The 27,849-nt window shown below is 36.6% G+C and overlaps 1 protein-coding gene and 1 non-coding gene across 2 annotated transcripts; one reads left to right on the top strand and one right to left on the bottom strand.

The window, feature by feature from the left end:
• Nucleotides 1-17: 17 nt before the first annotated feature.
• LOC149576426 (THO complex subunit 4B-like) lies at nt 18-23,923 on the bottom strand. The gene is made up of 5 exons (XM_089817243.1): nt 23,491-23,923; nt 23,264-23,383; nt 21,385-21,453; nt 21,110-21,294; nt 18-516 (listed from the first exon to the last, which is right to left on the bottom strand). Exons 1-5 carry the CDS (start codon nt 23,641-23,643, stop codon nt 366-368), a joined length of 678 nt encoding a protein of 225 aa, XP_089673369.1. The 5' UTR covers nt 23,644-23,923; the 3' UTR covers nt 18-365.
• Nucleotides 23,924-26,023: 2,100 nt separating this feature from the next.
• Nucleotides 26,024-26,090, top strand: LOC149576425 (small nucleolar RNA R66). The gene has a single exon (XR_016358048.1). It is a non-coding gene; the product is annotated as a small nucleolar RNA R66 (small nucleolar RNA).
• The last annotated feature ends 1,759 nt before the right edge of the window (nt 26,091-27,849 follow it).

Below are 27,849 nucleotides of genomic sequence, written 5' to 3'. Positions count from 1 at the left end.
CAAAACAGATCAACAAATTTAAAAAGGTCGAGCTGGGTGTTGATATTTTGCATAGTTACAGCTAATCAATCCTCAAGTTAACACCAATATCTGTTTCATCTCTTAGATGACAATAATATTAAGATAGCTAGCCAATAGTTGAAGGCAGCAGATACAACAGTTTATATTACCTTTTCTTGGAGAAGCCAACAAATCAAACAGGTGTAATCAATCTACTCTCAAGCGTACATAGTTTCAAAACCAGTTGCTGCATCAATTAGATGCTTCTCTCAACGAAACAACCGGCTATGAATGACTCATTGTTGAAACTTACACCAACAGAGAAATATTAAACAGATTTGCTGCTGCAGTTGAGAAGATCTACTTCATTCTGTGTTCATAGCTTGGGCATGATATTTGTCTAGCTCAGCATCAAGATCTTGAGCGTTTTTTGTGCTTTTATCAATTCTTTCTTCACTATGCTGCTTTTTATGGCCTCTACCTCGTCGACGCCTCCGACCACTCCGTCCACGTCTCCTGATTCACACATTCAAGGATTAAAAAAAAAGGTTCTGGATCTCAATTATCCTAAGTTTGAGCCAAAAAGCAGTGGCTTAAATAACTACATACATTTGAAATATTTGGTACTATAATGTCAACAAAAATTATTTGCCAGAAAATAAATAGGTCAGTAGTTCAAGTATCAGAGAGCTTCAACCAACTCTAAGATAAACTTCATTTAACATAGTCCACTCACTCTTAGTTTTATTTTTTTAAAATTGAACATAAATATACAACAAATACAATGTAGAGGTCTCCGATCATATGTGGTAAAATGATCAGATTCATGGTTTTCAAACCACCCAGCAGGCAACCGAAAAGGACCTCCTCACACTTGGTAGCTTAGAAGAATAGAATGAGTGTAATTTTATGTGTGCAGTGCAGTTCAACTGGAGCAAACTTCAAGTAGCATTCTCAACAAAATTTGAAAAAGGCAAAAAGCGAGTTACAGGAAATAACCCAAATTCTAAGGCTAATATAATTATGAAACGGATTTCAACTAAATTTCAAACGACCACATAGCAGCTTTTCTGAATTGTCAGGGCAATCACAATTTTGATTTAAGCTCCTGAAGTCATGGACAAGATGCCGCATATGAATTCTACCCTAATATCCTATAACTTTTGCCAAAAACATGCTTAGTTTATAACATCGTGAAAAAAAAAAATCAAATCCAGAACTGGAGATTCATGTACTTGTGTTCATCGTGAATTTGCCTTCATCCTTCTAACATAATTCCACATCCAAATATTCACTCCACTTTGAAGATCAGAATAATGCCTCGGTAAAGAAAACTGATTAGAACTATTTAATCTCTGAATCATTAGTGAGTGCAGATGAAAATGAGTTTAGACCAGGAATTGTGGAACATAGATACTTTCCGTGGTCATACTACTGATTCTACTGCATCGCAAAACCCATATTGTAGAGTGCATAAATGATAACAAGATATTACTACTAAATGATAGCACACTGATAACTACTTGAATATTTCCCAACTGAATATTTAATTCCCAAGTTTTTGTTTACAAAAATTACCAGTAATTGATACAGAAATGTGTCATTACTTGGTTGTTAATATTGCTTACAGTGTAAGTATTTTGTTTACAGAATATGGATACAATTTCTCTTAGAGGTTACTACGCCCTGTTTTTCAATCTAATTTGTGGTTGACGATTTTAGGCATTACAACTATTCAGCAATTTATCCCACTATATCGTTAATTCCAAAATTTCAGCTTACAAACAGCTGGCAGACCAAATATCTGCAATAAAAAGTAAGATGCATGCCAATTTGAGAAGCTAACAATCCACCAACTGAATTGGCGTGTGGACTGCACATCAAAAATGGACACGAGGGTCTTAACTGTGAAGGAGTCGAAGTTTGAAGCAACCAAACAACTAGTAGTCATTCAATTTGCCATCATTATTGTAAGAGCAGTCATTGGACAAGGTAGAACACATTCAATTCAAATGACAAAAAAGCCTGAAAAAGTTAAAAGCCTGTCCCAACAAAAAAAATCAGACAAAATGCAGACAAAATCTGACAAAAAGTGTCAAAGATCGGCATAACCAGCAACCATATGTTACTTGGCAGATATAGTCAAAAGAATTCTCAAATATACACAAATTTTGGGGAAAAAAACGGTATGAACAACTCATTCAATATGCCACAATTTTTCCTATTTAGTATTTATGCTTCTACAAGCAGAACTATGAATGAGAAAATTGGAAATGAAAATTTCGGTCAATCGAAATGTAAAACTCAGATGATACTGATGGAAAACATATATGTGGTGCAGTAGATTGCGTGGAGAAAGAGGTTAACGTCAATTCACAAAATGAAGATTGAAAGAGACGAGATGATAAAACAACAGAAACCACCATTCCCACTGTAAAATGAATGGACTGGGTGAAATATCTGCATGTGAATGAGTGTGTAAGGGAGCGTTACTTGTATCATTTCTATCATTTCCAATTTTAGGTGCAGCTGTGGAAGCATCTCATTATTTCTCATTGTTAATGTTATAATTCAGTCAGATGAAATTATATATGAAATATATATAAATAATTTATATTATAAAATGCAATAATTTTATATATATATATATAACTTAATAGTATATCTATGAAATTTATTATTTTATTATAAAGTCATAATATAATTTATGTATCGATTAATTGTTAATCGGGTGACTGATATCATTGGCAGACAGTTTGTGTTGTGACTGAAAAGTCGCAACAAAATTAGAGTTGTGACTCTAGCATGGGTCGTGACTCCCATGCTGAGTCATGCCCATTCAAATGCATCTCCTGCCACATAGTAATAGCAGAGGTCAGTCTGCAGTAAGACAACACCGGTGAACACATCAATACCAGTCTTCAAAGGATATTGTCTGCAGCAGGTTGAAAATTATATTCAATACATCATCATGTTTGTTATTATCTGCAATATATATATATATCAAATCTGATCCCAAACTCAACATTGTATCAGAGCAAGCATACGAAAAGATCCGATCAGGTTTGAGTAAGAGGGCAAGGCAACTTGCTAATGTAGTTTCTCAAGAATTCAAGATAATGATCTTCTGACAGAGCTGCAGTTTTTATTGACCCCGATCTGCTGGCACAATACCTCATCGAAACGACTGGGCTAGAAACCATTGGAAGTTTTGAGGACGTTCATATGAAATGAAAAGAGGATTCCATCCAAATCATACTACAACCACCACTAAGAAAGAATTAATAAATGCGAGTTATACACCTACACAAATGCATATGGCATGAATTATGCTGATCAAGATGGTTCAGCTTTGTTGGCATAAGACATCTGACTAAAGTGGTGCCAGTTTTGGTGAACAGTGAAGACAAAAATCAAAGAACTAAGTGGGCCGAGCACAGCGAATAAATCTGCCCATGTTTAGTACATCGGCAGAAGGGAAGGAAAACCACGGACCCATTTGGGTAAGGACCGAATGCAACCTTACCTGTAAAGACTAAATGGAGAAAAGTGAGGTCAGTCAACAAAGGGGAAGCAATAGGAAGGGAAACTACAAAGCACAATTGATAAACTTGCCATGTCTATCAGTACCTGGTGCATCGACTGCAGCGAAAGGACTGCAGGCCCCACATGGAATGATAACCAGGATTTACAAGGACAAGGAACATGTTGAAGTAGGGTTCATTGTTGGTCCCATCCCAATCGATGATGGAGTTGGAAAAGATTGAATCACTAAATTAACAACAAATATGTCTACCAATGGAGTGTTCTACACTGATTCTAATGGGAGGGATTTCCTCAAGTGAAGCAGCTACAAACATCTGGGATAAGAGATTTTTGTAAACATCAGAACAGATTGAGTTTATGATTGGTGCTCTTTGCAAGGCAACTAAATTGGGTGAAGCTGTAGAGTTGTTTGAGAAGATGGAACTCATAAGAAAGACTGTGTTTTTGCATAGCAACACTTTGATAATGGGATTTGGAGTTGTTGGCAATGTGAAGAATAACCATGACTAATGTCATTATTCCCATGAATGAATTTGTTGCTTCAACTGTGAAGCTATTCAATTCGTTGTTGGATACATTGATAAACACCTATGGAGACGTTTTCTAATTTGTTGCATATGGACCCTCACTGAAGCAACTTATGTCAATGATGTTTATGTACAAATAAGAATTTATCCTTGAGTATTACATTTATCTATTCATAGTAATCTCTCTTAATTGTATTTCTATATGTACTATAAGAGTTATTTGTCTTGATTTATTTGGGGGATGCTTTTGTAGGAAAAAGAAGAATGATATCAGATTCAGAGAGATTCTAACATTTCATTAAAGGCAACCTTGGAAAGAGAGGGAGCAAATAAAGGGTGTAGTTCAGTTGACTTTTGAAGATTGATCATATCTATTTAGAGGGAGTAGACCATGTTGAGATGGATTCTCCAGTGATCAAGAAACTGTAGCAGTTAGAAGACTATGAATCGTTTAATGGCTATTTTGGGCCCTGTGTACATCATGAGGAAGTGACTACTTCCAAATGATTATCACTTGTATTTGCAAAAGTTATTGGAAGGTGACAATCTTAGAATAACTTAAATTGTGATATACTTTTTATGTAAATGTTAAAACAGATCATGATAAATTATATCTTGTAAATAAACAACTTCGTGTTAGATGTCATTCACTTGACAGTCTGAGTTGTTTGTATAGACATTTGATGAATATCATGTGTTGATATTTTGCAAGCCATTATCTTATCGAGCACTTGGTGAATATCGTATGTTGATATTTTGTAGGCCAACGAGTATTTGGTGAATATCATATGCTGATATTCTGCAGGCCAATACTCATGATATCGAAATGGTGGAGATCTTCTGATCAAAGATATTCTTAGATTTTGCCATTCTTAATATTACCAATGGTGTATTATTGATACATGTGTTTATCCTTCATCAGTCTGCAGTAAGACAACACCGGCGAACATATCAATACCAGTCTTCAAAGGATATTGTCTACAGCAGGTTGAAAATAATATTCAATCCATCACTGTGCTCGTTATTATCTGCAATATATATATGAAATCTGATCCCAAACTCAACACTCATATCTTCATTTGGAGGCATCTGTGGCCTGTAATTGGTTTATCATAGCGAAGAATAATCACAGCAGTAAAGCCAGACACCCAAGCCCTGCATATTGGTTTAAAAATAGATCTTGAGTCAGGGAATCATAACAGAAATAACATTTGGCATAAGACTTCAGAAATATTTCAACAAAGAATTATTTTGGATAATCAATCTATGTTTTGCATAAGTCTAAAGGAGGCCCATTTGCCACCATCATGATCAAAGCTGCTTGTTCCTTGTTTTATCACAGATAATACACATCCTGTATGTTGATTCCTTTATTGGGCGTTATCTTAAAGTTTCCACGGGACGTCATTCATCTCCATAGGAATTGCAATCCATATACAGATTATGGGTGATCTTTCATCTGAGATAAGGGCAGTGCTGAAATCTAGTGATTAGGTTTACCTGTAGCAGGTTGAGTTGCAATTCACATGTGTTTGTGGCATGGAAGAAGCAATGGTACATGTTTGGTTTTCAAGTAGAAGAGAGTATATCAAGCATGGCGTTGGGAAAAGGCTGAGACTGGTGCATCATTAATATATATATTGACCATTGCCTGGGAGATTGCAGCATATTGGTATTGAAGTACAGAAAATAGCAGAAAGGAAAGACTTGGTTGTGTGAAGACGCCTTACAGAGAGTACTGAGTTGCCTGACTTTAAAGCTTCTATTAATGGCAGTTAGTAATAACAGTGACATCGTTCAAAGGAATAGTTCATGTTTAGGAATCAGGTATCACATATAACAGATCTGGAAATGTCATTCAGCCGGGACATTGTTATTTCCTAGAAATTTCAAGTTAATGAGCACTGTTTCCAAACAAATTAGAATGGTTTTTGTGTTTACCATTTTCTGAAAATATCATTTACTATCCAAAAACATAGAGACTGCAATACAAAGCGTGGCCAACTGTTGTAATTTGTGTGTGAACTGAATTAGTAGTTATTGTTTAGCAATAGACAGACAGTTTAATAATTCAGTCGTTGTGCCTGGTTGATTCATTTGTTGAACTCGGTTCTGTTTAAAGGATCATCTAAAATAAGCAATGACATTTGGTTAATTGATAACTTAAACCAAGGGAGTTCAAGTAATTTCTGTTTCAAGAATTCTGAAAAAAACTGTCTGGGCTGAAATAAGGGAGGAAAATTATTTAAACTGAGGTAGCATAAGCAATTGGTTGAATGATGAAAGTACAGTTGAACATGATGGTCTTGCAAAAAAAGAATGGATTTTCCTTTAAAACTATGCAAAATGGCTGAAATGTGGGAGGAAAATTATTTAAACTGTGGTCGCACATTTCAGTGATAGCATAATCGGTTGACAGATGAAAGTTCAGTTGAACATGATTGTCTTGCAAAAAATGAATAGTTCTTTCTTTAAAACAATGCAAACTGGATACATATTTGGCTGAAAATCAGACCTTATCAGATGTGTACAATCTGTTTGATAAAAGCTTACTGGGTCTAAGTTCCAAAAATTTAGTTTCAGAACTGGGGTCTTCCAGTGACAAAATAAAGACAATGGGAAAACTGAAAAGCAATGTGTTCTCAAAAGAATTTAATGACACATTTAGTGGTGTACAGTTAAAAGACTTACGTAAAGAAAAGGAGATAGGGAATGGGCTCTATATAATTGGATTGCAATGTGAATCCGTGAAATCACTGGATGGTCTTCTTTCTAAGTTGGAAGAATTAGACTTGTATTTATCTAGAGTAAACTAGTCAATTTGGAGGCTTTTGAATTGGGTTTTGCAGCCCTCAATGGTTGCTTTGGTCCAGCGCAGGTTAATGGAGCATCTATGTGAAGATGTGAGACTAACTTTGCTTCTTGTCACAATGAAATCATATGGATAACAGCTCATATTGCACCTTATAATGATAGCATATTGAAGAAGATTCTACAACTGATTGTGGACAGCCTGTGAATTAGAGGAAGTCAAAGGCCCTACCTTTGGTAAGAGGGCTAAGACTATGGAACTTATAAAAGCCAGATATATCATCATGATGTTGGATCTCAAATGTGAAAGAACGATTCTTCAAATGTTTCAATGTTTCTTAAGTTCGTTCAAGAAGTATCATGTCCTTAATTTAGATGAGGATGACAACATCTATAAGCAGATGCAATCAGATTTGTTGGCAATTTGGAGAGGAGAGCATGAAACCTAACCTATGGCTCATGAGCTTTCAAAGGAGTTGACTGAACATAAGATTGAAAGGTTCAAGAAGCACATAACTGAAAAATGAGCTAATATCAGTGTGCATACAAGTTGCAGGATCTCTGAAAATGAGCAAGAACCGAATGAGGAGAGAACAGATTTGTTTCACATGCCAGGGAACTTGGACACCTAATCACAACTGTAGGGATAATAAAGAAGAAGAGTCAGCCAAAGAAAATCAGACCAGCGCTGAAGAAGACAAGAATCAAACAGTCTGGCTCCAACATAATGATAACAAAGTTTGCAAGGAGATGGAATCAATTGTGGTTAATGGTAGGGGATATACAAGCCTCTTATTTGGTGACTTGGAAGTTAGTATTGACAAGCATTTTGATGAGGATGCTTATTTTCAAGATGTTCCCAAGGAAGGAAATGAATCTTCCCATGATGACATAATAGAAAATGAGGCCATGCATTTTGAGATGGAGAAAAATCTGAAAATAGTGGAGCAGATAACAGAATTGCTTCCAACCAAAGGGCTGTCCAAATTTATATACATGAGCTAGAACAAGATGATGACATAAAAGGGCTGATTCAAAGGACCAACTAGAAATTTTATTTCTAGATGAGGAATTTGGAGCATGTAATTTGAAAGATAAGCTTCAAGTCACCAAAAATATGGGTTTTGCAGCTTTAGTACAATTAGAATATCCATAAAAACATTGAAGAAACTATTTGGCAAGTTCAAATTGAGGGAAGGAAAAAGGGAAAGCAAGTGGAATTCATAATGCATACCTTCACACAATTAGAATGGTATTGAAAAAGATGAAATCAGATTATTTGAAATTGCTCAAAGATAGGGTTATTGCAATTAAGTTTGCCGATGATAAAGAGGAGGAGGTAGATGAGTTTTGTCTTCAACTGAACATGATATATTACTAATTATACAAGGCTGAAAATCATATTTCTATGGTAGCCACTCACAAGGAAGATAGAGTTAACTCTAAAACTGAGGAGATCGTATAAATTACTGAAGGAATCAATACCCTTTGCAAAAGTGAAAGCAAGCATAGTTTTTCCACCATTTGCTATTCAAATGAGGCACATTATGTTAAGGAAGATCAAAAGGTTCAGCAAGGAGTCAAACTCAAGAATTTTGATGAACAATGCATCTATGATGCTCCACATTGCAACGATGAAATAGTTGCTATAACAGATTCCATGGGCAGATTTCAGAGTAGTTTCTGCCAAGAGACAAAAATAATCACGGGTCTTCCAAGATTAGAAGAAGTTGTGCTCGTGAGGGGTCAAAATATGACACAAGGATGCCACAAGAATTCTGAATTTTACAGCAGCAGTTATATGCCTTCACAATATCAAGAGGCAACAGTTTTTCACGTGAGGATGAAGCTAAGTCAAGTGAGACTAGTTCTGAAATTTCACTTGATGGTAATCATTTCATTGGTGTAGATGTTTCATTGATTGAAGACACTTGTAGTGAACCAGAAATTCCAAAATTGTCTTTAATAAATAATAAAGGCAACTACAGCTCATCCATAGATTTCTCACTGAATTCTTACGATACTAATTCTGAAATTTCATTTGATGGTAATCATTGCATAGGTGGAGATGGTGCATTGATTTATGACACTTGTAGTGAACCAGAAATTCCAGATTTGTCTTTAATGAAAAATGAAGGCAACTACAACTCACTCATAGATTTGTCACTGAATTCATATGATATGGTAGTTCTTTACTTTTGGTTGGTGATTTCATCTCCATCCATATTTTAGTTATTAGGGGCCGCCCTACTTGGTCTTCCATTGCATTTTCAGATTTGGCACAGTCTACAATAGTTATTGAGTTGCATGGAGATTTGTGGAGACATCTTTACTAGAGGGATATACCATATGAGATGATTATATTTCCAGTAGAAGCATAGTAACAACATCATATCTTTCTTATAGCTGACATGGGCTATAGCCGCAATATTTGGTGGCCTGATGAGTTGATTTCCGTGCACATTGGAGTTGTTTTTGGCATCTTTTGGGTGAACTACTTTTTCAGATGGTTGTTACAAGAAGATGGAAGAATGCTACACATATTTCTTCTCCTATGGTCGGATGGATAGATTGGTTTGGGATCCAAGTGCTGATATTTATTTCTTACGGATCGTGATGAGTTGCTTCACAACATGAGGCATAGTGTAGCTATTTTCAGAGTGACGTAACAGATTGGTGACGAAGTGTGTTTGAGATTGATTTGGGATACAGGAATTTTAGTGATGAATGAGTTGCATCTAAACATTTTGCTTTACTGTGCGGTATGTCTTGCAGATATTCTAGAATGTTCTATAGGACAGTATACAGATTAATATGGGATCTTGGCATTGGCATGCAGATTCCTGATTGCTTGAGGAAAAGCAATCTCAATTTGGGGACACTAGAAAATTAAATGCCAACTTCACAAAATATCAAAAATGACTTTATTGGATCTTACTGCGAAAATTGATAGAAGTCATTTTAATATTAAAAGAGGTTAAAAGGGGCAAAAAAGAAAGGACTTGTAAAATGAAGGGTCATTGGGATGCTCTTAAAAAGAACAAAGAGAGCTTATTTGCATTATGCTTGGTTATATGATTTGATATTGTTCTCTTGTAAAATTCGGAAGCTTCACCTTTCAGCAGGTTTGAGGACGGGAACCTCAAGCTTGGAGGCAGTGGACGAAATCCTATTCTCTGTTGGAGATGTCGTACAAGTGTTTCACTTGTGCTTTAATTTTTTATTTCTAGATATCCAATCTAACTAAAGTTTTGTATTTCGATTGAATTTTGTTATTGTTTTGCTGAACATTTAAATGCAATAGTATTTCAAAATCGATATTTCAGCTGGGTATTTGTAATTTTGCTGAAAATTTTGAAATCAACTGCATGCAAAATATTTGTTTGAATTTTGTGTTAAAAATCTGGGTATGTTATCCTATGGGATATTATACTCCAGCCTAAGTGGTGGGCTAAAATGATTGAAAATCTTCATGATGATGAGCTCATCAAGAGTAGAATTGCTCCAACAAAGAGAAAACCTTCTAACTCAGTGAATTTTGCTCTCATGGCCAACATTCATATTGTGTTGTATGAACCTCAAACATACCCAGAGGCAAAATGAATACCTGAGAGGGAAGAAGCAATGAAGACTAAGCATCATAGCCTCTTGAAAAATAACACTTGGGTTCTGTCAGATCTTCCTTCAATAAAGAAACCCGTCGGTTGCAAATGGGATTTACAAAGTCAAATACAAAGCTATTGGTACTTTAGCTAAGTACAAGGCTTGTATTGTTGCCAACGGCTTCTCTCAACGAAAAGGAATTGACTAATTGACTATGAAGAAACCTTTGCTCCCATTGCAAAGACGAGCACCCTCTGATTAGTCCTTGCCATGGAAGCTCGGTGTGACTGGAATGTCCATCAAATGGACATCAAGAGTGTGTTCCTGAATGGTCAGGAAGAAAAATACATGATGCAAATTCCTAGATTCAGGTTATTGATAAAGAACACCAAATACTCAAACTAGTGAAAGAACTCTATGGCCTCAAATAGGCTCCTTGGGCATGGTACATGAAAATTTATAAGTACCTCACATATCAGGGTTTTCAAAGGAGTTTTGACCCAAATTGGTATGTCAAGACTACTGGCAATGATATCATCATTCTTGTTACATATGTTGATGATTTGATTATCGCCAACAGTTCTCACTCAACATTCATGAAACCAAATAAAATCTTTTTCAGTCTTTTGAGATGACCAAGGACTTCCTCATTACTACCTAGGTGTCGAGGTTTGGCAAGAGTAACAAGGCATTTTCATCTCACAATCTAAGTATGCATGTACTCTATTGGACAAATTCATATATGCAAGATCATAAACCTGCATCTAAGCCTATGGAGTTTGGTATCAAGTTATCAGCCAAATCTGATTATCCTGTTCGGAATGAATCATCATACATACAACTAGTGGGGCAGTTTGATATATCTCACCACCACTAGACCTAATCTCAACTTTGCATTTACATATCTCACTTCATGACAGTTCCCACTTCAAATCATTGGGTTACAACAAAGCGCATCCTATGTTATGTCAAGGAAACTCTTGACATTAGTCTCCTCTATGGATGAACCAAAGATGCTCATCTTATCGATTACACAAAAGACAAGGGGAGGCTCAGTTGACGACAAAAAGTCTACTTCTAGGTATGCCTTCAATTTGGGCATTGGTGCTATTAGTTGGACTAGCAAAAAGAAGCAAGTCCAATCTCTTTCCTCAACAAAAGTTGAATATAGCGGAGTAGTCAAAGAAGGTTGTGAGGCAATTTGGCTTTGCAGGATGCTTTCTGACATCTATCTGCCTTGGCTAGACCTTGTTAGCATCTTTGGGTTTTGAGTTGTCATTGATGTCGTCTTTTGAATTTTTGATATCGATTAAGTGCTTTGTGTATAGACTACGGAGTTGATCATATCGGATTGGTTCTCCCAGTAGCCTATAGCATACATTTTGAATTTCCTACTGACTATAGAATTTGATGATGAACAAATTCATAGATCGCTGGATATCCTGCATGCAAATAACTTGTTACAAGGAAGTAAGAAAAGCAGAGAGAGAAGGGTTTGCTCAATAAACAAGAAGATCGAATTTTCTTGTGCAAAACAGAATGAGTGAATTTACACCTAACCAATCCTTATTACAAAGATCAAATACCTAAAAGGGAAACCCTAAGAGGTAAATGACATTTAATAATTACTAATTAATTATTAAATGGAAATGTAAGGGGAAAAAAGTGAAATCTTAAGAAGGGAGTAAAGGTCATTTAACAAATGAAATTAAATTTACCTTTTACTCTAACACCCCCCCTTAAGATGAGCAATAATGCAGCTACAAACAATGCAGACAAAGCAAGGAAACTACAATGCTGAAATGCAAGCTTGGGTCCCCGCAACAAGGCCTGATCAGGTACCCAATCACAACCAAATCTCTATGAAACAGAGAAATAGAGAAAACCCTACTCCAATAAGAGATAGAAAAGGATGCACAAATGAAATATCTCAAGAGACTCTCTCAAGACCATAAGTACAATATGTTGAATTTGATGATGAACAAATTCATAGATCCCTGGATACCTTGCATGCAAATAACCTGTTACAAGGAACTAAGAAAGGCAAAGAGAGAGAAGGGTTTGCCCAATAAAGAAGAAGATTGAATTTTCTTATGCAAAACAGAATGAATGAATTTACAACTGATTAATCCTTATGAAGGAGATCGAAAACCTAAAAGAGAAACCTCTGAAAGGTAGGATCTCCACCCTCAAATATGTGTAAGGCAAGGCATCCCTTCAAATCATAAGGTTAAGCAAATTCAATCCCCCCCTCTCAGCCAAGATATGAGCAGATCAATCAAAGGTGGAATGAGGAGATTTTGTAGACAAGTTGATACTAAAATAGATGAAAGTCCTACAGAGCAGCAGAATTCGCTGCACTCTTAGGATTCATAAACCTAAAAGTATCAAGATTTCTGCCTCCCCAATTAGATCACCAAGAGCAAGGATGATTCGTGGCACAATTTGAAGTGAAAATCCAAAGCAAAAACAATGAACTCCACCCAAGGCAATGGCAGATTCATCAAGAGTGAAGTAGTCGAAGTTTGAAGGCAAAGTGGCAATGATGAACAAAGAACAAGGAATCCTTTGGGAAGCAGCAGAATCCACTGCCTTCCCAGGATTCAAAATCCTAAGACACCTAAAATCTACAGGTTTTTGACCACCTGCAATCAACATCCTTAGTTATCCAGCTAGAATCTGAGGTCCTCAAAAGTCTGTTCTTTTGCCTCACCACTATATCATTAATGGGATATCAGAATTGCCGTCACAAATTACCCAGGCGGACTGAAGACAACAGTGAAGACCAAGCACAGAACTTTGGGGGCTTAGTTACACTCCCAGGTCCTTTTTGCTATGGACTGATATATTTGCTGTTTAGCATAAGTGCTGAATTTCATTCATCATGCAGAAGCTAGGGTTTGTAAATCAACTCCTGATTTGATAAATTAGATCTGATTAAAAAGTGGCAAGAAATCAAAATACTTGCTATCCATATTTTTCCAGTTGCTGTTCTATTTAATTTCTTTCAAAATATCAAGAAAAATGCATAAAAATTATATATTTCTAGAAATCCTAGATAAGGACTTTACAATATTCCACATCTCGTGTGCTGCACCTGTGTCTCCTTATACCTCACACTTTACTCCTCATGTTCCACAACAGTACACATGATCCATGTTCCCTGTCTAGCGCACCACAAGGAATGATGAAGTGCAGCATATACCCAACATGAAGCATAAGCTAACTGTTTAAACATTAACATACTAACAGAAAGAGAGAGATCAGAATTCCTCTTCAGGTCTTCTATGACAAGTTACAACATCATGGATAAGGCAAGAAGCTTTCAAAGTAAATCCACACAGGAAAATCCAAAATTTGTCACTTGAAAAAAGGACTCCAGATATATATGGGTAAGAAGAAATATTAATTGGGACCATGGACACAATGTAACATGGAAACATCTATACATTAATATCTCAGAAGCCGATTCGTGGCTCCCAGGCCTGGCATCCACATCGGAGGCGGACAGATTCCAGAGGTGCCCGGAAGCATCTGGCATCAGCTTCCCCGTGCATCCGGCAACCTGTGGCTGGCTTCTGGCCAGCACCTGCAGGGCTTCTGGGCGCCTCCGGGAGCATCCGCGGGCCCAATGCCTTGCAAAGCCAAAAAAACAATAAAAAACATTATTTTTTGACTTAAAGTTAGAATAAGACATGTGATGGAATGAATTTTTAAAGTGTTTTTTACTATGAAACCCTAAAACGACCCTAAAAGTCAATTTAGAAGAATTCACAAGAGTCATTTTAAAACATTGTTTGCACCTACAGCCACTCCTTCATTGTGAAGCTAAGTTCAGCATTTTTGAAGAGGATCAATCGAAGAGGGAGAGATAGCTTTCTCAAAGGAGTTTAAACCATTCAAGGTAAGTGATCAATACTTTTCTTTAGTATTTAGATGAATTTTTTTTGAGTTTTTGATGATTTTTTTCAATTTCTTGAAGATTTTTTTTAAGTTTTTTTTCAATTTTTTTTTTTGAAAGATATGTAGAAGCAACTTTGGGTATCTATTTTAGTAGTTTTTCTCACTTCTTTCCACTTGTATGCATGATCATTGATGTTCATAGTTGTTAGGAACTAATTAAAATTTATTTATTTTCTTATAAAATAGGTTGCAAAAAACTAGGCAAGAATGGATACCGGTGGTAATGCTAGTCAAAGTTCAGTGGGGGGCCAAGGAGGGGAAGGGACTGATAATTTCAAAATTGATGTAGGTTCTCCTTTGTGGAGACATACAACACAGATATCACAGGTTTCAGAAGGTGGCTCATACTATTGGAAGTGCAATTATTGTCAAAGTAACAAAGGAAAACCTTTTAATAGCTCATATTCCCGAGTGAAGTTTCATTTTATGGGCCCTACTGGCAAAGGATTTGGAATGTGCAAAGGCAAAAATGGTACTGGGACGACTAGTGCGGAAATACTTTCATTTGTAAGAGAACAAGAAGCTGCTGATGCATTGATCAATAGATCAAAAAAAAGCTACTATCAAGGTCCTTCCTCAAAGCGCAAGCTACAAACACCCACTAAACCAATTGCATCCTCCCAACACCCATTCTTGCAAGTACTTGTGCCAGGAGACGATGAGGAAGAAGTGGGAATTTCAACCCACAAAAGAGGCCCATTGCACACCGCATTTAAAATGGAGACAAGAGATCGTGCTGATGAAGCTATTGCACGTTGCCTCTATGCGAATGGGCTTCCTTTCAACTTGAAGAGATCGCCATAATGGAAGGAAATGATGCCAGCAATCAAAGAATCACCAGCTGACTACACAAGCCCGGGGTATGAAAAGGTGCGTACAACTCTATTACAACAAGAGAAGGCACATATAGAGAAAGACCTTCAACCAATCAAAAAATCTTGGAAAACTTTGAGTCTAACTATTGTGTTAGATGGTTGGAAGGATACAAGAAACCGGCCACTGATTAATGTGATTGCAGTTTCCCCCAAAGGGGCAATGTTTTTTAGGGCTATTCATTGTGAGGGGCAAGTGAAGGATTCCGAATTCATTTCTAGAATTCTCATCGAGGCCATCGAGATGGTGGGTAGCGAGAATGTGGTACAGGGGGTCACAAACAATGCCAAAAATTGCAGGGGTACGGGTGCTTTGGTTGAGAGTCGGTATGAGCATATTTTTTCGACCCCATGCACTGTTCACTTCCTTAACTTGATCATGCAGAGGACTGGCACTGAAGTAGATTGGGTGAAGAAAATATATGAAGAGGGGGAGGACATACAGCTGTTTGTGACCAACCACCACATGTCACAATCCATTTTTAGAACATACTCCAAGTTGGAGTTGCTGAAGGTAAATTATTTTTTTTAAATCGTTGGTTTCATGGTTTTGTAATTTAGTTAAAAATTAAAATTTATAATTATATTGTCAATTGGCATATTGTTAACTTGCTTAGGTTGCTAAGACCCGCTTTGCATCTCATACAATTGTTATGAGACGACTCCTCAAGGTAAAAGATGCATTGGGCCAAATGGTCATCGATAATCAATGGGGTGTATGGAAGATCTCAAATTCAGAAAGAGCACAAAGGATCAGGGATTTGATCTTGAGTGAGTTGGTGGGCTCGTGTGGCATATGTATTGGATTTCACCGAGCCCATCATGACTATGCTCCGTTTTGCTGATACAGATACACCTTGCTTGGGGGATGTGTATGATGGCATGGACACCATGTTGAGAAGGTAAAACATTCTATACAAGCACATGAAAGTGACCCCACACAATGTGAAGCCTTATGCACACAAGTGGAAGCAATTATCCACTATCGCTGGAATAAGATGACTACCCCATTGCACCTCCTTGCATATGCCTTATCTCCTAGGTACTATAGTGAGGAGGTAGTTGGTATGCCAAGTAGAGTTGCACCATTTGCGGATGAGGAGGTTGCTGAGGGGTGCCACAAAGCTCTTACAATACTCTTCCCATTGGAAGAAATGCATGAAAAAGTGAGGGAAGAATTTGGGTTGTTTGCTTCGGGGTTAAGGCATTCATCATTTGCGCTAAAGGACCAAAATAGAATGGGAGCTATCACATGGTGGTACATGTATGGTCAACCTTTCAAGCATCTTCAACCTCTTGCACTCAAGGTCCTATCACAAGTAAGTTTTTTATTTTGTTTTGTAAATTTGTTTTAAACTTTTATGTTTATACTTACATTTTAGAATTTAGTGTTTCACACATTCTTTAAAATTAATTTGCTTTTCATTTGTATGTTTTGTGACAACTATATAGGTTGATAGTTCTTCTGCTGTTGAAAGGAATTGGAGTACATACTCCTTTATCCATTCAGTGAAGCACAACCAGTTGGGCTCCAAGAAAGCTGAGGACTTGGTCTTTGTCCACACCAACTTGCGTCTTTTGTCACATAAGAATGATCATTACAAGGAGCAACAAAGCTTTGGGATGTAGCCCCTAAGTGTGCAAATTTGGATGCAACACTTCATGATCTTATTACAGTTGGAGACAGTGATGATGATAGCATGGCACATGGTGCATCTAGCATAAGTGGAACCATGCTTGGTTCAAATAATCTTTCAGCAGTTGGAGATGATGATGAGAATGTGGATTTTCTTGCGAATTCCTCTTCCAAACTTTGATTGATTGAATCTTTAGACTTCAATCATTAACTATGTTTTTATTTTGTTGGAATCTTGAACATGACCTATTTGAACTTATTGTTTAAAAATTAAGACTAAACGCTAATGTTGGACAAGCACATATTGATATTGATATATCATATAAATTTTGAAATATCTTGAATTTTGATAAAGGGTTAAGTATCATAGATTCACAGTCATATTATCAAATGATTTGTTTTTGTATATTTCTTGCACTTCTTGCATTTCTTTGCATATATAAGTATATTTGATATTTCTTGCATTTCTTTGCATATATTATATTATATAATTTTATATATATATACACGTTTCCTCACGCATCCGCATCCAAAAAAAAAAAAAATCCTCGCATCCCATATCCACTTCTGGAATCCTCTTCGGAATCTACATCCGAATCGGTAACTTAGATTAATAGTATAAAAAATAGAGAGAAAAATAAATACAAATATCAAGGTTTTTACCTTTCTAACAAGCATTTACTCTTAAATTTTAATCACATTTTTTCTGTAGAAATAACAGATCATCCTTAGCAACACATCAGAAACAACATCAACAGTTTTAGATCAAAATCAACACAGCAGAATTTGCTGCACTCTTAGGATTCATAAGCCTAAAACTATCAAGATTTCTGCCTCCCCAAATAGATCACCCAGAGCAAGGATGATTCGTGGCACAATTTGAAGTGAAAATTCAAATTAAAGACAATGAACTCAACCTAAGGCAATGGCAGATTCATCAAGAGTGAAATAGTAAAAGTTTGAAGGGGAAGAGGCAATGATGAACAAAGAACAAGGAATCCTTGGGGAGCAGCAGAATCCGCTGCCTTCCCAGGATTCAAAATCCTAAGACACCTAAAATCTACAGGTCTTTGACCACCTGCAATCAACATCCTTACTCATCCAGCTAGATTCTGATGGCGTCAATAATCTGTTCTTTTACCTCACCACTATATAATTATGGGATATCAGAATTACTGTCACAATTACCCAGGCAGACTGCAGACAACACGAAGACCAGTCGCAGAACTTTGGGGGCTTAATTACACTCCCAGGTCCGTTTTGCTATGGACTGATATATTTTCTGGTTAGCATAAGTGCTAAATTTCATTCATCGCGCAGAAGCTGGGGTTTGTAAATCAACTCCTGATTTGATGCAATCGGATCTGATTAAAAAGTGGTATGAAATCAAAATACTTTCTTTCCATATTTTACCATTTGCTGTTCTATTTAATTTCTTTCAAAATATCAAGAAAAGTGCATGAAAATTATATATTTCTAGAACTCCTAGATAAAGGACTTTACAATTTTCCAAATTTCATGTGCTACACCTGTGTCTCCTCATACCTCACACTTCACTCCTCATGTTCCACAACAGTCCACATGACCCATGTTCCCTGTCTAGCGCACCACAAGGAATGATGAAGTGCAGCATATACCCAACATGAAGCATATGCTAACTGTTTAAACATTAACATACTAACAGAAAGAGAGAGATCAGAATTCCTCTTCAGGTCCTCTAGGACGAATTACAACATCATGGCTAAGGCAAGAAGCTTTCAAAGTAGATCCAAAATTTGTCACTTGAAAAAGGGGCTCAAGAAATAAATGGGTACAAAGAAATGTTAATTGGGACCATGGACACAATGTGATGTGGAAACATCCATACATTAATATTATTAAAAAGAGAGAAAAATAAAAACAAATATCAAGATTTTTACCTTTCTAACAAGCATTTACTCGTAAATTTTAATCACATTTTTTCTGTAGAAATAACAGATCATCCTTAGCAACACACCAGAAACAACATCAACATTTTTAGATCAACATTAACACAGCAGAATTCGCTGCACTCTTAGGATTCATAAACCTAAAACTATCAAGAATTCTGCCTCCCCAATTAGATCACCAAGAGCAAGGATGATTTATGGCACAATTTGAAGTGAAAATCCAAAGTAAAAACAATAAACTCAACCTAAGGCAATGGCAGATTCATCAAGAGTGAAGTAGTCAAAGTTTGAAGGCAAAGTGGCAATAATGAACAAAGAACAAGGAATCCTTGGGGAGCAGCAGAATCCACTGCCTTCCCAGGATTCAAAATCCTAAGACACCTAAAATCTACAGGTCTTTGACCACCTGCAATCAACATCCTTAGTCATCCAGCTAGAATCTGAGGGAGTCAACAATCTGTTCTTTCACCTCACCACTATATCATTATGCGATATCAGAATTGCTGTCACAAATTACCCAGGTGGGCTGCAGACAACAGTGAAGACTAATCGCAGAACTTTGGGGACTTAATTACACTCCCAGGTCCTTTTTGCTATGGACTGATATATTTGCTGTTTAGCATAAGTGCTGAATTTCATTCATCGTGCAGAAGCTAGGGTTTTTAAAACAACTCCTGATTTGATACAATCAGATCTGATTAAAATGTGGTAAGAAATCAAAATACTTGCTTTCCGTATTTTTCCAGTTGCTGTTCTATTTAATTTCTTTCAAAATATTCAAGAAAAATGCATGAAAATTATATATTTCTAGAAATCCTACATAAAGGACTTTACAATATTCCACATCTCATGTGCTCCACCTGTGTCACGACATACCTCACACTTTACTCCTCATGTTCAACAACAGTCCAAATGACCCATGTTCCCTGTCTAGCGCACCGCAAGGAATGATGAAGTGCAGCATATACCCAACATGAAGCATATGCTAACTGTTTAAACATTAACATACTAACAGAAAGAGAGAGACCAGAATTCCTCATCAGGTCTTCTAGGACAAGTTACAACATTATGGCTAAGGCAAGAAGCTTTCAAAGTAAATCAGCAAGAGAAAATCCAAAATTTGTCACTTGGAAAAAGGGCTCAAGAAATATATAGGTAAAAAGAAATATTAATTGGGACCATGGACACAATGTGACGTGGAAACATCCATACATTAATATTATGAAAAATAGAGAGAAAAATAAATACAATATCAAGGTTTTTAACTTTTTATTTTTAACAAGCATTTACTCTTAAATTTTAATCACATATTTTCTGCAGAAATTCAAATAACAGATCATCTTATCAACACACCAGAAACAACATCAACATTTTTAGAAAGGTCCACCATGTGAAGCATTTTTGCAGCAAACCAGAACCTGAAACATTCTGGCTGCATTGAGGGAAGGAGGGGCCATTATTTGGCAGTTTTAGTAAATTGCTTATTTTCATATTTCCATTTAATTCTGTGGAAAGTTGGAAACATTCACACATTAAATATGAAATATAAAAATATCGAGAAAAATGAATTAAAAGTCAACAAATGTTTTTGAGTTGTACTCGCTCAGAGTCACAGGTCTTCTATGGAAACAACTGATCATAGATGGAAACATGCCAGAAACACCACTTTGGGAAAGATATGCCTTGTTACAGAATACTGAAAAATTTTTGCACCGAAACAGAATAAGGAACACTTCTGAGTGGATTTGTGGAGGAGGGGGAGAGATTGGCATTTCTGATATTGTAACCATTTTAGTAATTCCATTTAATTCATGCTGTAACTTAGTCGCTTTCATTTTCCTTCTTTGTTATAATGATTTTTCAGTTTAAATATCTAGTTGATTGAGTATCAAAACCCCATACAAGCACATATCCACTGTTATACCTGAACATTTTTTTCAGACACACACATGATATAAACAAATCGGCAATCGAGGACACAAAACAAATAACCACATTTAGTCTAGTAAGACTGCTACAATCAATGGAAATAAGTAGATAGTTGTCATCTCTCTTTAATACACAAGAAGCTTCATTTAAAACTATGTAAACAAGCTTGTAAGAATGAGATATAGCTTCATCTACAGTATGATTTATCTCAGATTTATGAGTGAAACTTAAACGGAAAACTATCGCACATATAAAAAATACTCAGAAAAATACTCATCAACCATATATTCTTACCTTTCAGAAGATTTAGCTGTATTTTCTGATAAACCATTCATAGATTGAGAGCTCGCTGCTGGTGTGAAAAGGCTTGAACAGATAAATTCAATCTTTATTGGCTTACCATCAAGCTGCACATTATTGTATCGCTTTACTGCAGCTAATGCATCATCCTTCCTTGCAAATACAACCTCTGCTGTCCCCTGTTATCCAAGACACTCATCTTACAGAAGAGACAGAGAAATAAATCTTAAGTAACAATTCTATTTCCAAAAACAGTCTCCAAATATTACCTTTGACCTCCCACTCCTGTCATAATGAATAGTGGACCGCTTCAGATCCCCAACTTCTGTAAATAGTTCCTACATCCAATCCTTTTTACATGTCAGAAGCTTGCTTTTACAAAGCATGAAGTTTTAGGCACTCTGATACACAAGACAAAGTGCACACAACATCAATGTAGTAGTTATTACAAACATTCATTTTTCAATTATAAAAGTAAAACATTCTCATAAACAACAAAGGTTGCTCACAAAATACTATACAAAAGTCAGAACATTGGATTGTAACTGATTGATACCAAAGTTATAAAAAGCATTAAATACAGCATTCATGTCAAAATGAAACAGCAAACACACTAGAACTTGTAAGGTACATACTATTTAAATAGATTTCTTTTGAAAGCGAAAATTCATTTCTATTGATAAACAATTTTCAGAAAACGGTAGAGAAAATGATCAAAAGGAAATAACGGTACTCAAAGAATAGAAAAACACGATTGGAAGGAAATTCATAAATGTTCAGAAATGCTTGCAGATTAAATTACAGATCACATAACTCCTAGACAATGCAATCTAAGCAAAGGATTTTGCAAAATACTCAACTCCTTGGTGTTGAGCCATCACTAACTTGCTATGGGCAGTGCATAAAGATAAATTATAAACAGAGGAAACAGGTTAGTTTCCCAAGTGTGATTACTTACTGACCGTGACAAGGAATCCAAATGCATTTCCAGGGATAATTCAACGACAGCCCCTTAAAAATGACAAAAAGGGAAAAAAAAGAAATCCAGCAAATTACTGGCATAGGTTTGAAGGGGTTTCAAACATACAGTATAAATGTGATTTCTTTATGTGAAAAAATTACAACGTAGGTTCCAGGGTTTATAGTACAATTATAGTCCACTTGTCAACAGTCAATCTTAACAAGAAAAGTTAACACGTATAAATATACAGAGAAAAGCTAAGCAGCTATCGTGGATGAGATCTGCCTGCGCTTCAACTTAAAATCTAAAAAATATTACATAGTGAAGCAGACCCTTTTATAAAGCATTGTTACTAATTTAATAATCAAAGGGTGTGATCCATACAACTATGGCCACAGAACTTCCTTCCAAGGATAACACAACCTCTGTTTGAATTTTAAGCCAAATGTAAATGGTTGTTTTTTAAAAGGTTACAGTCTTGATAAACTCTTGTGCGACGACAAAATTTGTTTTTCAGGTCACCTAGATACCTTCGCGTTGAACATAGAGAAATTCAAAGCGGCAGACAATAATACCTCAATACAGTTGAATCCAGAAGAATCCAACTTATAATTAATTACATACTATTATAATTTTACTTTGTCAGGAAGCTTCTATGAAGTGTATTCCACAGAATTCCAACTTATATTCAAATTTGTAAACCTATACTTCAACCTTATGAACAACCTTGGAGAAAATCACACCCTGCCAATACACCTAAGGAGTTCGGAAAGGGGTTATGTAGAAACTGGAACTAAGTTTAAATCCCTCATATCAAGTCAGACTATGAGGTGCTTTCCGCAACATATTAAGCGTGGCCTATAACTCCAGACACCACACGTTTCTTTTAAAATGACTCTACAAACAATAATACAAATGAATGAGCTGAAATGGGATAGCGTGTGGGGACTTCCATATCGGAGCTCCGGGTTTAAATTTAACAAACCAAGATGAAGTCTTAAAATTAAGAGAAAATCGCACATCCAATAACACAATGGACGGTGCCCAATGTGAGTCCCGGGTCTATTTGACCAGTAATGGCAGCTATAAAAAAAAATTGCCCTCTTTTGCCCCAACGTACTCCCTACAAAAATTAAAAAATTGCCACATAAAGAGGGAAGTTCCGAAAAAAGCAGGACCTTACTTACCTTAATATCTTCGTTTGTGACTCCGTAGTCCAAATTAGAGATGTAAAGTTTGGTACCAGTCTCGATTGCTGCTGGAGGCCTCGCTGCAGCTTCATCGTGCTCCGATATTCTCGGATTAGACTGCCCCCAAAACACTATCTCAATGGCGACGGCACTCGATAAAAATAAGATATCGCCAACAGAAAACAAATACCATCGTCTCATTCTCAATAATACAGTGATCATACCTTTAAAACAGAAAGTGGTCCTGACCGATTTGCAAAATGCTTTGTGCTTCTACGTTTTGAAGCAGACGATCCTCTTTCTCCGTCTTCTTCTCGGCCTCGCTTCTTCTTGTTCTTTATCAGATCATCCAAAGACAGGTCCAGAGAGCCTGACATCTCTGCTATTTTTCTTTAAGCCGGAGCTCAGTGTGATCAGAAATTGCCCTGCTGTCAATTGCTTAATTTACTTGTTGGGTATCAGAGAAAATCCGTGATGATTGAATTGTGAGCTTGCCAAAAAGTATTTGGGGGATGGTGCAACCCGCCGCAGATGAACCCAACACACATAGCGCCTGTAACTGCTTCCAGTGGCTCGAGGTTTTTCTCACCTTACCAAATTTACCAAGATTAGCCTTTCTTTTACGAGACTACAGGCATGGTAAATTAAGGAAAGGGTGAGAAAACAAAGGATATAATATAATAAAATATAGTACTTTGACTGGTCTATGGGACAGCTGTTCTGTTATCTTTGCTTTATGATCTGATCTTTCTACACTTTCATTCTTCAGTTTTCTCTCGGGATTGGGTAGTCAATTGGAATAGAGAATAGGAATATTTTCATTTTGCTCCCGTTTCAAAATTGTTATGGTCCTTTGGTTGTTGGAATAGGAATAGAAAAATTGGAATACGTTTTTTATTTTTCGTTTGGTTGTCAATTGAAATAGGGAATAGGAATACATATTCCCATTTTGCCTCTACAATGAGCTTACACCCATTCCAAAAAATAGTTATTATTGTTATTCCCAATGTGCATCCCTATGCCTACAACCAAAACACCATAACATTATTAGTTCATGCCATATGGCAGGATACTATAGCATCCAAGTGGATGCAAATTTTCAATAAGTTTTGATCAATTGAAATGTTTTATTTATGCATTCCAACCTAGTTTCATAATGTTTTTGAATTCAGGCCATTATTTTAATTTATAACAACATGTTAAATTTGAATTTCCCATTGGCTGTTGTGGTGAATAGTAGGGTATTGAGCTTTTTCCATTGTATTAAAAAATGAATTTGTGGCAGTGGTGGCGGATGGATGGAACATAGCAATAGTGATTTCATTAATATTATTCACCTATCTTTGAACAATATCTGGCCAATTTTGACAACATTTGATCTATCATTAAATAAGCGTATTGTCAATGACTTTTTTTTCTTTGTAGTCTTTATTGCTTGGCTTTATGTTTCGTCAATTGTCTTATCTGAACCACTATGCTCAACCAATTCCCAGATCTAAATCTTTAGGAAATCCACCGTATTTTGATTTGGATTTATACTGTGCACTGTAAGGTGTCATATTGTCAGCGAAGATGTCAGTTTTGGGAGAAAATGTGGTCAGATTTCTTTGGTGTGTCTTTTACTCATTGTCTTGGGGAATGTTTTCCGGCTGTCTGCCGACTGCATTTAATTGGATTCTTGAATTCTGGTCATCTAAAGTTCCTATTTATTAGTAATTGTTGATTTCAGAGGCATCGAAAAAATTGGACAGTCCCTTCTGTGTGCTTCTGAGAAGTAGTTTTGTTGCAGAAAACAAGTATGTTTTTCTCCTTCTGTAATGTATTTTGCTTAGGATTTTTTTGAATAGATTTTTAGGACTTTTGTAAGGAAAAGGAGATCTTATTTGATGTATTCAATTTTTCATTCCTTCATTCATGATTTGAAGCATATTTCTGCAACAGTATATAAAAGAAAACTAAACCATACCTGTCAATCCTAGCAGCCCACAACGCAGAATTAAGAAGCTTTTCTCTCGCAGTCTTCTTCGTCTTTCTTCTGTGTCTCCGCTGGATTGTGTTCCCTTAAACGCCTGGCTCTTTGTTGAATCTTTTCACCAGGCTTGTGTCGGGCAGGAGTTCTAGCAACGGATTTTGGCTGCCTTTTCGCAGGTTTTTTGGCGGAGCCTCTTATGGAAGATTTGAGAGGCTCTGTGCGATGAGGCGAAGAGGGAGCCTCCACTTCGTCAGGCTTCTGCAAGCGAGAAGAAGGGAAGGGTTCTCAACTACCTCGCAAGCAGTCCCCCTGCCAAGGACATCATTAAGCTTCTGCTTGTCGCTAATCTTCATCCCTAGAATCCACGTATTCTGCTACAAAATTCTTCATCTAATATTTCTATTTCTTTAGAGAGCAAGTTAGAAAAATCTAAATTGGACATTAATGAGGAACAATATGCTGTGTTGTCCTGACTTATTTTGGGGAATGTTGATACTGCTTCCTTAACTACTTTCTCTAGAAAATTGTTTCAAGTTTGATATGCGTTCTGTGTGTATACATGTCTTATCTTTTTATTTACTCTTCAATATTGGTTTGGCCTTTTGGTAGCTCGTCTTCTCATATTTGTGAGGATTTGAGCGTGCCTGATAGAGGCCTATATTTTAGCAAGCTTTGTTGAGTCGCTATATTTAGGGAAAAGTTCTTTCGTACGAGCAAATGTTGTTCTGCAAAATCTATTTTACAATAAACAGTGAAGGGTTCTGATACAAATCCTTTGGTCCTAGCCCTATGATGTTATGTAATCTTTGAGACCTGAACTTTTGATGTTGAAAATTAGCATTTGCTGAGGGCCACATAACTTAATCACGTTGCAATTTGGTTTTATTATCTCCTCGGGTATGACGGCCTACTTCATTGTAATTTCTCACATTAATGTACTTTTCTTGTGTCTGATTCAAACTTTCCGTAAGGGCCTCCACCTGTTTTATTTTTTTGTTTATATTTCTATAATCTACAGCCTCATGGCTTTTAGTCGTCATAGCTGATCAACCAAGAATACCCGTTGAAAAACAATTTGGCCGTCTTGAATCTCACAGAGACTGCCAGCCTTGCGCTTTCATAGGGGTCCTCGGTCATATGGGCAAGCAGCAGGACGAACAAATCTGCTTTGATGGCCAACATAACGAATGGGGGCAATCTGGCCATATTTGGGGCTCAAAATTTGGCCATATTCGGGGCTCAAAATTTGGCCATATTTGGGGCTGTCAATATTGAATGGCTGATAGCCAGTTTCGATCTCTATAGCAGACTTTAATTTTCGTATGAGTTGTTAGTTCTTTATTTGTTTTAAGCCTCTTATTTAAAGCTATTTTCCAAGAATCATTTCTAAGTGGTTCAGTCTAACAGAGGTCTAGATCCAGGCTCTACTATTTCTGGTCTCTGTTTGTATTTCAGTGTGTCATGGGTGTAGATTGTGCAGATTTTGGGTCACAGGGATGTTCATGGAAAATCTAGGTGACATGGTTCACACCCACCACTTGTGTCCTCAATCATAGGCCTAAACAACTCATGCCCATCTCTCATTCTTGCAGCATGATGCATTATCATCATTTCAGAGTGCTGCAACCCACGATCAGACTCCAAAGGAATTCTATTCCCATTATGATACGCACACATCTCCCTATAAAAAAGATGCTTCGACCTCAAGATTTTCCTCACATCATCCTTGGCCTTGTTAGAGAGATGCCCCATCTTATCAAGAAGGGTCTGCGTCTTCTATTAATCTCCTCCTCGTCCGTTGTAATAAACTAAGGTCGTCATCAATTACCTTAATCAAAAGCATGTTTGAAGCACCACCCACGGATTCTTCTGGTCAATACCACCAAAATTTAGCTTAATGCAGTTTATTGGTTGCATTGTTCTCTTTTTGTCTGCTTTGGAAAGGGATATATCAAAAGATTTTGTAATCTCAAAGTAATTTCTTAATATAACAGTGTATTAAGGGTTATTTTGTTTAGATTTGATAAGCTTAACTGAGATATGCTTTCGGAGCAAGCCTCCTTGTCCTATATTTGGCCATGGTTCCTTTCTTTTCTGTTGAAACTTCTCATTCTGTTGTTTTGTTTCAACCATACTTTCCAGACAATAAAACCTGAAACCATATTCAATAATTCCAGTAAGATAATAAGAACTACTAGACATTACTAGGCTTGAATAGAATTGTTGAAATAGAGCAAGAATGCCCATTTTAGATTAGAACTATTAAGAAATCTATTCCAATTGCTATCATGTGGCCATAGCGGAGAGCTCGGTGAGAGCTGAATTTATCATGACTTTAACCTTTTCTTTGAAGCTGAGCACCTTTGAGCATCCAAGAGTGACATGCAAGCCTGGGGACAGTATCCAGTTTGCGTGAAGTTTTGGATTTCCCTATCCTGTTCCAGTTAAAGGTAGAGGGATTAGTGGTAAGGTGAAGCTTACTATACCCTATCGTAACAAGTTAACATAATAGAGCCATGTCCATTTTAGATCCCATCCAAAGAGATCCTCTTCTCTGCTATAAAAAAGCTTGAAGCCTTGGAGGAGAGTGTTGACCTCCCAGACTTCCTTT

Source organism: Cupressus sempervirens, chromosome 1 (assembly GCF_028749045.1).
Source record: "Cupressus sempervirens isolate cs-2001-9-10 chromosome 1, ASM2874904v1, whole genome shotgun sequence".
NCBI classification, from domain to species: domain Eukaryota; kingdom Viridiplantae; phylum Streptophyta; class Pinopsida; order Cupressales; family Cupressaceae; genus Cupressus; species Cupressus sempervirens.
Note: the sequence above shows the minus strand (reverse complement) of the source record. Positions and strands in the feature narration are given on the sequence as shown.